The sequence below is a fragment of the Pagrus pagrus genome, assembly GCF_965226575.1.
Source record: "Pagrus pagrus genome assembly, chromosome: 8".
Classification (NCBI taxonomy): domain Eukaryota; kingdom Metazoa; phylum Chordata; class Actinopteri; order Spariformes; family Sparidae; genus Pagrus; species Pagrus pagrus.
This window is the reverse complement of record NC_140192.1, coordinates 33,640,491-33,656,776: the sequence shown is the minus strand read 5'-3', so window position 1 is coordinate 33,656,776 and position 16,286 is coordinate 33,640,491. Positions and strand designations below refer to the sequence as shown.

General features: G+C 38.9%; 1 protein-coding gene across 5 annotated transcripts in view; it reads left to right on the top strand.

Annotated features, from left to right (window-relative positions):
* The window catches only part of tjp2b (tight junction protein 2b (zona occludens 2)), a 193,172-nt gene that overhangs the window by 93,422 nt on the left and 83,464 nt on the right, over positions 1 to 16,286 (top strand). For all 5 annotated transcript variants that reach the window (XM_084360968.1, XM_084360967.1, XM_084360970.1 and 2 more), the window contains exons 3-4: positions 2,756 to 2,880; positions 3,634 to 3,736. In XM_084360968.1, the coding sequence (XP_084217094.1) occupies positions 2,756 to 2,880; positions 3,634 to 3,736 (228 nt within the window). The remainder of the gene's footprint in view (positions 1 to 2,755; positions 2,881 to 3,633; positions 3,737 to 16,286) is intronic.

Here is a 16,286-nt window from a genome sequence, read left to right as displayed (position 1 = left end):
AAAAAAAATTTCTTTTCGTGGATACTTTCATTGTGTAAAGTTTCATTGTGATAGGAGTAAAGGAAAAAAATAGCCCAATTGGGGTGTACGGTTGTCCGGCCTTATTGACACACATTGGATTGATGAGAATTAAACATATTTCCCCAACTAGGATTTCTTATGACTTTTAGTATGTTGTTCTGGACACCTCATTGAAATGATGTATGATGAAAAAAATTCTATTACAATTAGTTCTATTTTTGGGTCCAAAATGAGCTAGATTGCCTGGACTATTATTCTAACCTGGAGCAGGGCTTATAGTGGAGGTGTCATAATTTCAGTTCTAAATCAAAAATGTATTCATTCAGTTTTGATCATCAAAAGCAGTATCAGCGATTCTCACTGTATTTTTTTCCTCTAACCCCACCTACACATGCATCTAAAGATGCTGAAGTAAAACAAAAACTCCAAAGAGGTGCAGAGGTGGGTAAAGTAGCTACTCAAGTAAAAGTACTGTTACTTTTCATGAACAGTTACTCAAGTAGAGGTACAGTAAATATCAAAATAACTACTTGTGTTAGAGTACAAAAGTACTCACTAAAAGAGTTACTTGAGTAGTGAGTAACTTAAAAAATAGAAGAAAAACACTGGCACACTTCTGACTTTTCTCAAGTCTTATTTGTTGTGGAATTGACTGGAATTATTTCAAGAAGACAGGTGGTCTTCCTCGGGTAAAGAAGTGAACAGACACCTGTATTTATTTGTGACACAACAAATCATCACCTTCGTATTAGATAATCTGCCACATTTACACCAGGACAATATTCCCAGTCTGTATCTCTCAGGTATGATCACAAAATATTACATTAGTACAAACTATTAAAAATAAAGTTTCTTGTTACGTTCTTTGGTTGTTGTCTCCATTTTTATATTATGATTCGGCAAATAGACCAGCAAATCATGTGTATAATAGACTGTCTCTTATGTCAAAAAGTAATAATAATAGTAAAGTAATAATAATAATAATAATAATAGACTGTCTCTTATGTCAAAAGTAAATATAGAGTGTTCACATGTTACAGTGTCCTTAAAGTTCAATGATTCCAGTACAGTTATCTCAGTTCCCATCACAATCAGGTGAAAGCTGCCCATATCCAGGTCTGTCCAAACACATGAAGACAATAAGACTACAGAAGTGGTTAAATTACTTATTTAGGTGAATTAGCAGATAATGCTGTGCCTATTATTATATTTCGTCATTGTTTATTAAAACAGGTGTTTTCACCTCTTTATTTAGACCTGACAAAGACCACTTGTGGTCAAAACATTATATCAGTGAGGTCCACATGAAAAACAGTTTTGTCTTTTGTTTGTCTTTTTCGTATGCATAATTTGGTATCTACCTTTTTTTTTTCTCATTTGATCAGGTTACACCAGTAAGCATGACTAGTTAAATGCATGACACTCATCGCTCACATACCGTTAGCTTGAATATTTACAGTACATGAGGGCAGTAAGCCGGAAAAGTACCGGTAGTATTCAAGCATGATATACTGTGTGTATGTATTTACAGCTCTCTGTCAGCGATTGGTTCTCTACTGACTCAATTCAACTGCAGCCCACTGCGCTTTGCACTGTTAATTTATCCATAAATGTTAGGAGTTAGCGCCCTTTGAAAGCCACACTCCTTCTACTTTGAACAGAGTCATGTGGAGGCATAGTTGTTCACGGAATGTGCATGAACGCATAAAATAACAAAAATAAAAGTAGCCCCATTCTAGTTCCACTGTTTCCAAATGTAACAGAGTGAAAGTAAAGATTTTTCTCAAAAAATATTATCAAGTTATTTAAAGAAAAAGTAACTCAGATACATGTAAACAGAGCAAATGTAACACATTACTACTCACCTCTTTAAAGATGACACAACTGGCATTCCTTTAGCTGCACTTTCACACACTCATCCTGTCTTGACGAAGACTATCAACTGACTGGTACCAGAGGTAACTGGAACTGTGTTGAAGCTGTTGCGTTTATATGTGTGTGTTTGTTTAGGAAGATGGTTTACTCGGGAGAGATTTGAGAAACCAAACTGAATCCAATCTTTTGTTGTTTATTGTTGAATCACTGAAAGGGGATGTCTTTGTTGAACTCTGGAATCTTTATTTTTTGTTCATATTAATTGAACTTCCCGAACACTATTCTGTAAAAATTTCACCAGGATAAAGTCAAGCTGTTGTTTTAAAATACCCCTATCTGTTTAAAGAACCATTTGAAAATGTAAATGACAGTTGTCAGGGCATAAACCCAATGATCTGTTGATCTTTACAAATCCAAATGTGAGTTGAACAACAGCATAGCCGTCAGTGCTCATGAATTTGGAGAAACATGACACCCATATTTTTAATAGCCTATACCTAAACCTATGTGAGCCACGGGATGCAAACTCCTTTCTGGTGTCAATGTCCTGCGCTTTTTGTGCCAGCCATGCAACCCAACCACCTACCTATGACTTCAGTGCAGTACAGTGAGGTAACACTTAATGGAATGGATAACAACATTCCCATTGAGCAGCAATCATGTTTCCTCCAAAACAAATAGTAAATGTAATGGTTTATACGGGTAATTTTAAGGAGACAGTGTAGACATCAGCAGCAGTGTATTTTGCAATGCACATGAAACTCACAATCATCCTAGTTGGATAGAAAAGTAGATATCATCACAGTTTAAAAAAATGTAGTTTTAATGTGAATCTTTTCTAATTGATTTTTTTCTGCAGGACTCTAAGATGGGTTTTGGCATTGCTGTGTCAGGTGGGCGTGACAACCCCAACGTGGATAACGGTGAGACATCAATCATCGTGTCAGATGTGCTGCAGGGAGGACCAGCAGATGGACTGCTCTTGTAAGTCTGTCAAAAAGTGACCAAAATCCTTATTAATGGTAGATACTTCAGTTAACTGCTGCTGTGTACCTGTCAAATCCTCAACAGCACTTCTACTACAATTACTGCTGCTAGTCACCCTGTATACTTAACTCTCATTTCAGTCAAAATGCTAATGAAATCTGCATGTCAGTATAACATAAAACTGAGTGAGCTAGCACAGCTTCTTGTCCTGTAAAAAAAATCTTGCTATAAAGGTCTCAAGAACACAAAACTGTGTGGCTATCAATATACTTCCCAAGAGCTTGTGCTACATAAGTACAATACTGACCTCATTATAGGGCTGCAAATAACAATTATTTTCATTATCGATTACTTGTTGGTCTATACAATGTCAGAAAACTGTGAAAAATATCAATCAGTGTTTTCTAAAGACTAAGATGACATCTTCAAATGTCTTGTTTTCCCCACAACCCAATGATATTCAGTTTACTGTCTGAGAGGAGGAAAGAAACCATAAAATATGTTTATCAAAATAATTGGCGATTAATTTAATACTTGACAACTAATTGATTAATCAAATCATCATTGCAGTTCTGTCTCACTAACTCAGAGATTATCTATATCGACAACCCATAAATCAATCAATCAAAGAATTTGTTTCTGCAATCAAGTTAAGTGGAATTGCAGACAAAGAAGGACTGTGTGATCTGTGAAACATTTGTTGACTGTTGAATTTAGGATTTTTTTTTTCTTTCTTCTTTTTATGTCCAGTGAGAATGATCGCGTCATTCAGGTCAACTCCACCCCCATGGACAACGTGCCTCATTCCTTTGCTGTGCAGTCCCTCCGTAAATGTGGAAAAGTGGCCAGAATCGTGAGTATGAACCACACACAAGGAACTTATTATTAGCATTATTACCTCCTCCAAGGAAGTTCAGTTTTCACCTGGGTCTGTCTGTCTGTTGGTTGGTTTGTCAGCAGGATCACACAAAAACTATTGAACGGATGTCCACAAAAATTGGATAGAATAGAATCGACCCCAATAACTTTTGGTGCAGATTGTTAGTCAGCTAATAGGATGGCCAACATTAGCTGCATGACTTAACGATCAGGCAGTAACTGTCTAACAGCAGCCACACTCCTTAAACCACCTACAGTCGCGGTCAAAAGTTTACATTCTCTTGTAAGGAACATGTATATCATGGCAGTCTTCAGTTCCAACGATTTCTACAACTCTCATTTTTCTTAGATGAAATGATAGGAACACAAACAAAAAACCTTCATTAAGTTGGCTTCAAATCTGAATTTATTATAGGTCTTCTGAAAATGTGACTGAATCTGCTGGGTCAAAAATATACATACAATAACTTGAACAATCAACTTACCTGATTACAGAAAGTTGCGTGAATCAGAGCATGGCCTCTTCTTCTGAGTGATTATGATTGATAATGACTTGTTTGATACAGCCATGGCACAGTTGTGTCACTGCCACGATCAGAAAACACAAACTATAACCTGCTGCTGAGAGAAAATTGGTCAGGATGGTCAAGAATCAACCAAAAACCACCAAAAAGCAAGTCTGCAATGAATTAGAGGCTGCTGGAAGACAGGTGTCAGTGTCCACAGTCAGGTGTGTTTTACATCAGCATGAGCTGAGAGGCTGCCGTGTTAGAAAGAAGCTCTTGATCCAGACGCAGCACCTTAAAGCTCAGCTGAAGTTTGCTGCTGATCACATGGACAAAGAAAAAACCTTCTGGAGGAAACAAAAATTTAGTTGTTTGGCCACAGTGATCAGCAATATGTTTGGAGGAGAGAAGGTGAGGCGTCTAACCCCAAGAACACCACACCTACTGGCAAGCATGGTGCTGGTAGTATTATGCTGTGGGGCTGTTTTGCTGCCAGTGGATCTGCTGCTCTAAAGAAAGTACAGTAAATGGAACAATGAAGACGGAGGATTATCTCCAAATGCTTCAGGAAAACCTAAAATGATCAGCCAGAAGACTTGGTCTTGGGTGCAGTTGGGTGTTCCAGCGGGACAATGATCCCAAACACACATCAGAAGTGTTAAAGGAATGGCTGAATCAGGCTAGAATTGAGGTTTTGGAATGGTCTTCCCAAATCCTGATTGAACCCCATCGAGAACATGTGGACTGTGCTGACAAAACAAGTCTGTGCCAGGAAGCCAACAAATCTATTTGAACTTCACCGATTCTGTCAAGAGGAGTGGTTAAAAATTCAGCCAGAGGACTACCAGAAGCTTGTGGATGGCTATCAAAAGAACCTAACTGAGTTGGAAATGGCCAAGGGACATTCAACCAACTATTAGAATTATTGTATGTTTATTTTTGAGCCAGCAGATGTGGTCACATTTAATGATAAACACAACTGATTCAGATTTGAGGCACACCATCACAGAAAAATGAGAGCTGAAGAAATCATTGGAACTGAAAACTGCCATGATATACATGTTCCTTACAAGTGGATGTAAATTTTTGAATGCGACAGTAGGTACTAGATCCCCTGTCATTAAACTGACCACAGCTGGTCTCAGAATTTGTGTTCGGCCCCCACATCGCCTGTGCTCACTTGGAGCCTGGTACAGTTAGCTGCTGTTAGTTGCTACTAGCAACAAGTACAGCCATCTGTTCTGTGAATCACAAAGGGTTCAGGCAGAGCAACCAGAGGACATAGAGGGAAAACAAAGGTTACATTCGTAAGCTTCCTTATATTTAACCCCTCCTAACTGCCAGAGACAGTGCTTATCACTGGATGACTTATGACAACAGGGTCACGAGGAATCCAAGTACCCACCTCATAAGGATGAAGCAGAGGGGCTTGGCCAAAGAACTACACCCAATGGATGGTGCGGGGCTACATTCACTCTATTAGACACTTGACCCCAGATGGTACAGCACGGTAGCTTGTACATAGGCACGCACCAGGCACAACAGTCCTGACTTGCCTTTTCACATGGGGGGGTCCAACTGTCCAAGCTGTATAGGCTGACTGAGGTGTGAGTGTGCCAGCACCTTAGGGAGGAATGCTGTATTTAGCCAGAGAGTGATTCCTGACCCATCTGGGTTCTTCTTTCTTTTGATAGCAGGTGACTCTATCGTTAGTTATTACACGGCTCTATTGAATGCTGCTCTCTGATTGGTCCATCACTGCGTTCTACGGTCTGTTATTTCTGTATAATGACCGTCGTCAAGTATAACAGCCCGTTGCTAGGGACGGCGCTCTGATCCGCCCCGGCAACATGTAGCAACATAAGCAAGACAGCACCGCTGTCCAGCTCCTCTCTCAGGACAGCCTCGAAAGTGAAAGTGAAGTGAAAACTTTACCGAGCAATCCTTGTCGCTACTGAATCATTGTGGGTGATTATTTATTATTTATTACACGGATCTATTGAATGCTGCTCTCTCAGGCCGGCCTTGAGAGTGAAAGTGAAAGTGAAAACTTTACAGAGCGATCCTTGTCGATGCTGAATCATTGTGGGTGATTATTAATTATTTATTTCACTCGTAAGCTGTGTAATAAGCGGGATAATGTATAGTTAGTCGGTTGTTAGGGAGAAATAAACCCCTTCAGGTTGTATGAAACCATACAACCTGTCGGGGTTTATTTCTCCATAACAACCTCCGAACTATACATTATCCCTTACGTATTTGACCCTCCTTGGTGCTGTTACCTATTGTCTCTCCGGTGGAAAGGTAGTCGATTTAATCGAACTCATTCCAACGCTCATTGACCTACATCCCACTATTAATATTGTTTTAGCACACGTTGGAACGAATGACATCATGGCTAGAAATTCCAGCAAATTGCACGCAGACCTGGAGTCCCTGTGCTACACAATTGAGAGTCTGGGAAAATGTTGTCTGCTGTCCGGCCCCATTCGAACTCTCTCTAAAAACTCATAACGATTTAGTCGACTTTTCAGTCTCCATCACTGGCTAAAAAAACTTTTGCTCTGCAGCAGGATATGACTTCATCTCAAACTTTGAATACTTTTGGACTAATCCAAGCCTATACAGAGCAGATGGTGTGCATCCTAACAGAAATGGCACAAATCAGTTGACCACTAATTTTATTCAGTTTATAGCATTTTCTTTCTGATATGCACCACGGCAAGACTCGACCCAGGCCTCTGTTTCTCCAAATAACACAGCAAGTCTTAACAGCGTGAGTCCTGCCACTGTGTGCTTTGACCCTCAAACACTGTCAGTGAATAACTGCAGCCATCCTAGGCCACAATCTGCCTTAACTGACACTCCTACTCACTCAGCAAGCTCCTTAAAGATGGCTCTCCTCAATGTTAGATCCCTTAGCAATAAAACCTTCACCTTGATTGTATTCTCCTCACTGAGACCTGGCTTGATGAGACTGGTAGTAAGGAGCTGATTGAAGCTTCACCATCTAATTTTTTTTTTGATCTGAATTTGGTGAGCTTTTATCTAGGGGTGGGCGATATGGCAAAAATATCATATCACGATTTTTTGAAAATAAAATCACGATTTCGAATTTATCACGATCTTAAATCAAAAAAGAAAAACAGACAATTTAGGCCAAAGAACCTTTCTGAACAGATTTTAATTTAAATAGTTGCAGTTTTGCCAACATGTGCAAACAACGTAAACATACTAAAAGGTAAACAACAACACTCTGATAAAGTGCACTCTTGCAACATAAAAGGTAGCTTTCAATAAACATGAAAGTAAAATATCAATGAAGACATTACTGTTTGTTTTATTCAACAGTCATTTTAACAGGATTTAAGTATATCAAAACACTAAATAGCAGAGGTGGGAATTGTGGAGTCATCAAGTCATCTCCATGCCATGTGTTTGTTCTGTTCATGCACTAAACCAGCTGAGTCCGATCAGCACAGCTCTTCAGCCAGGAAGGTGAGCTAATTAGTGAATGCACCTGGTTCAGTGACTGAGCAGAACAAATACATGGCATGGAGATGACTCCACAATTCCCACCTCTGCTAAATAGCTTATTGAAAAGGGTCAAAGAAGTCCGTCAGTGGTCGGACTATCTGATGGGGGGGTGGGGGGGTCGCGGTAATTTGAACACTGTACAATTAGCGCGATATAGCGCATTTACCGCGACCTATCCATGCGCCCGTGTGTGTGTGTGTGTGTGCGTGCCCGCTCGCCCGCACCCGAGAGAGGCGGTAGGTGGAGGGGCTAACTGGCAGAGATGAGAGATGGTGAAACGCTGTTTTTTTTTGTTTTGTTTTTTAAAAAAGCAGCCAACTCCTCCGTTTGGCTTTCTGCCATGGCTCTCCATGCGGCTACCGCTACACACATAAACAAGGAGGCGGGTAAGAAAGCGAGTCACTGCCTGTAATTCACTATGATTGGTCGGTCAGGTTGACGACGTAATACGTTTGGTGCGTCGGTGCATCAGCATAGAACTACAATTTATAGATTGTGCCCTAGATGATCCTACGATCTCTGCACTTTGGCAGATCGTCTACACATTCTAATCCTTCACGATCTAATATCGTCATATCGCCCACCCCTACTTTTATCTAAAATTACTGTTGAATTTGACTCAATCCTTATTTCTGGGGGTTTTAATATTCATATTGATAATACTAGTGATTGTTTTGCCAATCAGTTCACCGACACATTATCAGCCTTTGGACCGACACAAAATCGGGTTCATACTCTTGACCTGGTTATTTCTAAAGGCCTTGACTTAACCCCAAAGTGCATACTAGATGTTGACATTTCAGATCACTTTTGTATCTTCTTTAATGTCGCTCTGCTGACTGAATATGTACCTGGTTTAAAACTAGTCAAAAGACGGGCCATTTGTGCAGAGACATCTGACAGGTTTATTACTAGATCTACAAACTCTGTTAGGTGTAGTAGGTCACAGTCTGGTTTTAATTTGTCCTCTCTATCCTTATGTGAAAATTTGGTCAATAATTTTAAAAATTCAGTGACACAAATTATGGATGATATTGCACCTATAAAAACTAAACTAATTTCTGGTAAAATAAAAGCACCTTGGAGGAATATGGAAAGAGTGAGGGCACTAAAAAGTACCTGCCGCAAATTTGAACGCAAATGGCGTAAGACCAAATTGTAGATTGATTATAGTATCTATAAGGACCTGCTTAGTAAATATAACAAAGAAATTAAAATAGCTGGACAACATTATTTCTCTCAAATTATTACTGAACATTTAAATAATTCCAAAGTGCTGTTCTATCGACAAACTGGTTAATCCGCTTAGATCAATTCCTGCTGAGCTCCACTCTTCAGAGAAATGTAATGAATTTGCCACATGCTTTAACTACAACATTTCCAATATTAGAAATAAAATTGTGGTTTCCTCTACTGATGGGTGTGACCACTTTCTTTTCACTCAACACAGCATTGCCAGCACTCTTTCCAGCTTCGCACTGATTCAGTCTAGTGAGGTACAAGATGTGGTGCAACAGCTCAGTTCTGCAACATGTTCTCTTGATCTAATGCCTACAAAATTGTTCAAAAATGTTTTTAGCTGTTTGATAGAGGATGTCCTTGAGATTGTTAAGGCCTCCCTACATTCTGGAATCTTCCCCTCATGTCTCAAACATGCTATTGTAACACCACTGTTAAAAAAGAGTAATCTTGATCCACTTGTATTCAAGAATTACCGGCCAATATCAAACCTTCCATTTTTGGGGAAAATTCTTGGAAAGGTTGTTCACCAACAATTATATAGGTATCTGTCAAACCACAATTTGTTTGATGTTTACCACTCCGGTTTTAGAGTTAACCACAGTACCGAAACTGCCCTGATCAGAGTTGTTAATGATCTTAAAATTAGTACAGACAATCATGAAGTTTCTATTCTAGTACTTCTCGACCTCAGTGCAGCATTTGATACTGTCAATCATGCAATTCTTCTTCAGCGCCTCAAACACTGTTTAGACCTTAAAGGCACAGTTCTTAACTGGTTTTCTTCAAATCTTACTGGAAGATCCTTCTCTGTGTCTATTGGTAATTGTGAATCTGATGAGGTTGGCATTTCATATGGAGTCCCTCAGGGGTCAATTCTCGGTCCTTTGTTGTTCAACTTGTACATGCTTCCACTTGGGTCCATTATACAGCAACATAATATTTCATATCAATCATATGCCGACGACACACAGTTATACATTTCTGTTTCTAACAATAATCTAAGCCCAGTGAATGATCTCATCCAGTGCATCGCAGATATCAGACTCTGGATGGTAAAACATTTTTTACAACTTAATGAGGACAAAACAGAGATTCTTTTGGTAGGTCCTAAGGCTCTGAGGCAAAATATTCAATCCCTGTTAACTCCCCTGTCTGTAAAACCATGTGAGCATGTCAAAAACTTGGGTGTGACTTTAGATGCTGATCTTACCTTCCAAAGGCATATCTCTAATATTTCTAAGACTGCTTTTTATCATCTTAGAAACATATCAAAAATTAGATGTTCCCTGTCTCAGTCAGACTCTGAAAAGCTGGTTCATGCTTTTATTTCCAGTAGACTGGACTACTGCAATGCTCTTTTTGCTGGACTGAAAAAACAGACATTAAATAAACTCAAGCTTATTCAGAATGCTGCAGCCAGAGTACTAACAAAAACCAAAAGGTTTGAGCACATCACTCCTATTTTATCGTCTCTTCATTGGCTCTCAGTAAAACAAAGAATTGATTTTAAAATAGTTCTTATTGTTTTTAAATGTCGTAATGGCTTAGCTCCCTCCTATGTTGCTGACATGCTCACTGAATACACACCAGAGAGATTTCTTAGATCATCAAATAAAGATCTCCTCACTATACCTAGAATCAACTCTAAATCAGCTCATGGCACTTTCAGCCACTATGGTCTTACTCTCTGGAATTCTCTTCCACATGAACTACGGTCTGCTACAACAGTGTCCTCTTTTAAAAGCAAACTAAAAACATATCTTTTTTCGCAAGCTTTTAGTTATGTTTAAAGCGTGTGTTTTATTTCTGTCTTTTTCCTTTGCTTTAAGAATTGTTATTATTATCTCCCTTTTTAAATGATGATAATAATACATTCTTTTGTGTTTTTATAATGTCCTAAATGTTTTTTATAAATGTAATATTTTTTTATCCTATATGCTATTTTATGTTATACAATGTATCTTTGTTTTTATTTTTGAAGCACATTGAGTTTACGCTTGTCGTATGAAATGTGCTATATAAATAAATTTGACTTGACTTGACCTGACTTCTTTCTGAACTGCACACCAGTCAGAGAACAACCTCCACCTGCTTTGGTCTTTTGTCTTCCACATGCTGAAGTGACGGGCAGGCCCTCACAGTGATGATGTATAGGGCTGCACCAATCTGAGAGGGGTCCAGAGAGTACTGCCCCAAGTTCACCTTGAGGCCCAATCGGGTCATGTGCAAAAGAAGGCAATCCATGTCCTGTAACTTGGAAGCCGGGACAGAGCACAATTAGATCATCAGGATCTTTGTGCCCTGGGACTGCAGGGGCAAGAGGGCTGCCTCACCCATTAGACGCTTCCGCTTGTATGAAGAAGGCTGAACCGTGAATCCACCATTGGAGAGGGACAGCTTGTCTCAGCCTTCGGCGGGCGAGCAACCCGCAACTTCAATCAATGTGATCACAAGTCTACACGCAACAAGCTCACAGTAACATTTTAACATCAGGTGATTTGACTTAATGCTACTACAGCAGTTGACCTGCGTAAGAGAGAAGATGATAAGGGACTCTGATTGCCTGTATGATACCAGTAGTTATACCTGGGCGGGGGTCATCCAAGGTCGTACATGACTTTGTTGATATGAATACTCGACCTGCGCAAGACGGAAGATATCCTGCCTCTGGCAGTCAGGTAGGGTGAAATAAACCATAAAACATTGTCTCCATAAAATATGACCCAGATTCAACTCAATCAGTGAATCAAGTTATGAATTTCTGTTTTTTTACAGTAATCAGCACATTTATTTCAGTGGCTTCTATCTATGTGTTGTACTTGGTACCATTCTACTTTGTATTAGAAATATTTTTATATAATACATTTCAAACAGAAATATTTAATAAATATATAAATCACTATATTAATAACCCTGCTAACACATCAATTATGACACTGCTAGGATTGGAGACTTGACAGCTCACAGTTTCCTAGTACTGTAATAACTCAACATGCCATGAAAAGAAAATTCCCTATAAATGGGTGTTGTTCTTGAAAAAAGTTTTTCTTGGTAGTTGAAATTGTTTACTATCTCAACAACTGCTGGTTTTCTCAGCCACTAACTCAGGGATGTAGGACTTAATTTCCAGTAGTGGTGCCTTCAATCTGCGATCCAATGAAAAGAGCTGGTTGTGTTTGCAGATTTTAAATAAAAAACAATGATAATGAACCATAACTACTGTATTCTGTTTTTGTTTGAACCCCAAGACACCCCTCTAGAGCCACTGTAGAAGTTTTTTCTTCAATGGGAGCTTAGCCTTGGTTTTAACAAAAATAAAAAGTATATATAATTGATTTCCTGCCAAATGGGATGGAGCATCCCAAAACTTAATTAAACTTTTTTATTATTATTATTTTATGTCTCTCTCAAGATAATTGTGATTGTGACCTTAGCTGCTTACTCTGCTATTTAAGGGTCCATTACATTTCTTAAGAACTGTTTGTTGGAAGGTAGAATATCTTTAGAACTGATCGAGTATACCGTGGCCATTAGTCAGTATGACCTGCTGCTGAAAGGACTGAGCAGACCACTGAGTCATCACTGAACCTCTGCAAACACAACAAACACCACACAGAGGTGGAGGGAGGTGACACACCTTCAGCACCAAACACTGTGTGTAGGTGTTTTGGTACTAATGCTAATGCAGGGTCATAATGACTCATTTAGAAGTTGCACACACATTAATACAGCTTTTAGAGCCTTAAAGATCAAGCAGAGTTGAGCAATTGTTAAGTTATTGATCTGCTTTCCCTTCACACTTACGAGCAGTGCCACATAGAATCTTTTTAGTTTATCATTTCATATATACTTTACTTTTTACTTGAAGCAAATCTCCAAGCCAATTACTGTGGATGATAAAATCTGTCAGCAGAATAACTGCAGGGAGTTTATATATCATGTAAGGGGCAAGACTGTTGTTTTTCGTCATCTGTCATTACTGTCAATGGTTAAGTAATGGTATTGTGCACATGTAATCAGATTTTACTAAATGAAGGCACCAGTTGATCAACTAAATTATATTCTGTGTAAATAGTTGCTTTTAGATGTAGCCCTAATTGCTCTAATAATTTTCAGAAATGTAAGTCTTAAATGTACATTAAACATAATTTACCATTTCAAGGGTCAAGTTGAAAGATATTGCCAAAATTTTTGTTTAAAACATTCAACAAATGAACTAACATTATCAACAGATTTTGAAGAAACAACTGTGTGGACATTATGTCAAAGACATCTATGTACTGTGTTACAGAGATGTCGACCGAAGTTAGCCTGCTAACCAGCTAGCCCCAGTTGTCCTGTACTAACAGAAAAATACAACCATTCACCAGTAGCTAATAGGGCCACATAGCTCCAAGGCTAACTGAATTACTTGCTAGTGACTGCTAGTCGCTAAAGCAGCGGATAGCTACAGTTATGTTGTCCCTTATAGTTTTGGAACTACCTTCAAAATACTGGCCATATACATCCTACCACAACGATGTGGTACAATATTACAACTAATGGGGGGGGATTTTCTTTTAAAAATTAAACATTTCATTTATGTAACATTTCAATAACTTGGAACAATAGAAGAATAGAACAGTTGAAAACCTTTCTAAAGATTAAGAACAATATTATGGTCTCAAGTATGATTATAAATATAAAATATAATATACAAATAAAATACTATAAAAATAGAATCTTTGAAGACCTTTATAAACTAAGCAGATTTGAACACTTAAGATTAAGAACAATATTATGGTCTCAAGTTAGGTCCCAATAACATGAGCAAAATAAATAAATAGCCAAAGCTATAAAATTACAAATACTGTTGAAAAATAAACAGAGTTAAACTCCATTTCGGAGATGATGAAAATTATAAATATAAAATATAATATACCTATAAAATATAAATATACAAAGTAAATTAAATAGCTTTCACACTGAGGTAACAGACTTGCTGTCTGTGCTGTAAATCACAAATCAAGTAACTTGTAAGTAAACAAATGAACAACTTCTTCCTCTTAAGAAAACCAAATTGTTGCATAGTGGAGTGGATTCAAGAGAGTTTAAAATTCTTCTTCAGAAACACCATCATGTCCATATTGTCTGGTTAGAGGCTTGCTCTCTGTGCTGTGACAATGTCCCTTGCAGTGAAAAACACCCTTTCACTGGGGACATTTGTGGCTGGGATTCCAAGGTAACATTTAGCCAACTTGGCGGTGCACATTTTGTGAGAAATGCGCCCGGCTTGGCAGTTCATAATGGGGCTCGAGTACACAAAGTAGAAACTTGAACCCATCGTTTTCCGCCACCGAAAAGGGGTCAAGAGCCATGAATATTGCAATTGCTGTCAATTTAACTTGGAATAAATTAGAGAGAGTAGACTGTTGTTGTTGTTGGGGTTTCTTTGTTCTTAAATTGATGTCAGGATGGTGCCTTAAGATATGCATTTGCATATTCGACATGTTGCCTGTCACTTGAGGAAGCTTCTTAAAACACTTACTGCAAATGGTTTGGGTTTTGTCCACAACACGACTGCCATCCTTAATCTCAACCGGGTAGCCGAAATGTTGCCATACTGCTGACCTAAATGAGCTCGGAGGGTTTGCAATATCAGGGTTACTGGCATTAGCCATCTTCTTGTAGTCAACTTCTTCACCCAGCCTAGCAGCTGCTCGCAAAAAGTTTAGCGTCTCATGATTGGAGGGTAGTCACATTACACGCTGTTGGGGATTTCCAGGTAAAATTAAATAATATCCTCAACTCATTTTGTGGTTTAGATCTACATATTTTTATAATGTTAAATCCAAATAATAATCATAATAATAGTCATTTAAAAAGTTTGGTAGCACTGATAGCTCATAGGGCTGGATCTGGACTGGAAGTTGTGTCGTGATTCTGCCTTCTCACACCGTGAGACAGGTTCATGGATCTGAGTGTCGTGATTTCAGTTTTGATACGTGTATTGTTACAGCCCTACTCACTATTTGCTCTGATGTACAGTAGGCCTGTACATCTACAGGAGCTGGTAGTGTGTGCGTGTGTGTGTGTGTGGTGTGCATGTGCCCATGTGGGTTTAAGTGTCCTGCAAAGTAGAGTTTCAGGTTTTCAGCCTGGCTGCCTCTCATGCCGCTGCAATTCTAAAAGTAGCAGCACTTTTCTCCTGTGTACGCTGGACCAATCTCACTGCTCCACACAGTTAAATATAAAAGCCTGACATGTCAGGGGAAACGGATTTGCTGCTTTGAATCACTGCTTTCACGACACATAGCTGTTTCTTTACTCTCACTCCTCTCTGAGAGTCAGACAGAGAAGCTATTTAGTTTAAAGCTAGGTTTCTTTTCACTTCTTTAAGAGTTGTTTGCTTAGTCTCAGTTGACACACCGGTCAGTCAAAAAATAAAGTCGGTCTGTGCAGTTTTGTTGGGTTTTTTTAAACCAAAAATGAAAAAAACGTTATTTCTGCGTTGTTTGATAGCAATCGCAAAAGCGGTTACAGTGCTGATAAAAATGTCAATTAATTAAAAATATATAATTTAAAAGTGGTTGCATAAGTACCCTTCACCCTTCAAGTGAGTATTTAGTAGATGCACCTTTGGCAGCAATCACAGCACTGAGTCTGTGCGGATAGGTCTTCTTTGCAAAACTGCTGAAGCTCTGTCAGGTTGCACGGGGATCGGGCGTGAACAGCCAGCCACACATCTCTATTAGACTGAGGTCTGGGCTTTGACTCGACCACTACAGAACATTCACCTTTTTGTCTTCAAACATTTCTGTGTAGCTTTTACTGTATGCTTTGGGTCATTGGGTCAACTGTTGTTGTGTGCAAACTCTCTCCCATCTCAGCTGCTGAAGCGTCAACTCCTTCAGAGTAGTCAAAGGTGTCTTAGGTGTCACAAGTTAATTATTAAATTATACATTCACATTTTATATTTAAGGCATTTAGCAGACGCTTTTGTCCAAAGCGACTTACAATAAGTACATTTGTCACAAGAAAGAAACCACAACATATCTCTGTTGATAAAGTAGAAAGGATAGAAACAATATTCAAGCCCTCGTCAGAGCAAAGTAGTTGCTTATTCATCAAGGATACCTTCGATAAGTGCTATGATTTAAGTGCTGAAGGTAGGAACATACAAGTGCATATAAGTACTTTGGGGGGGGGGGGGGTTGAGCTATGCACGGTTGAGGTGAAGTCTGAACAAGTGAGTCTTGA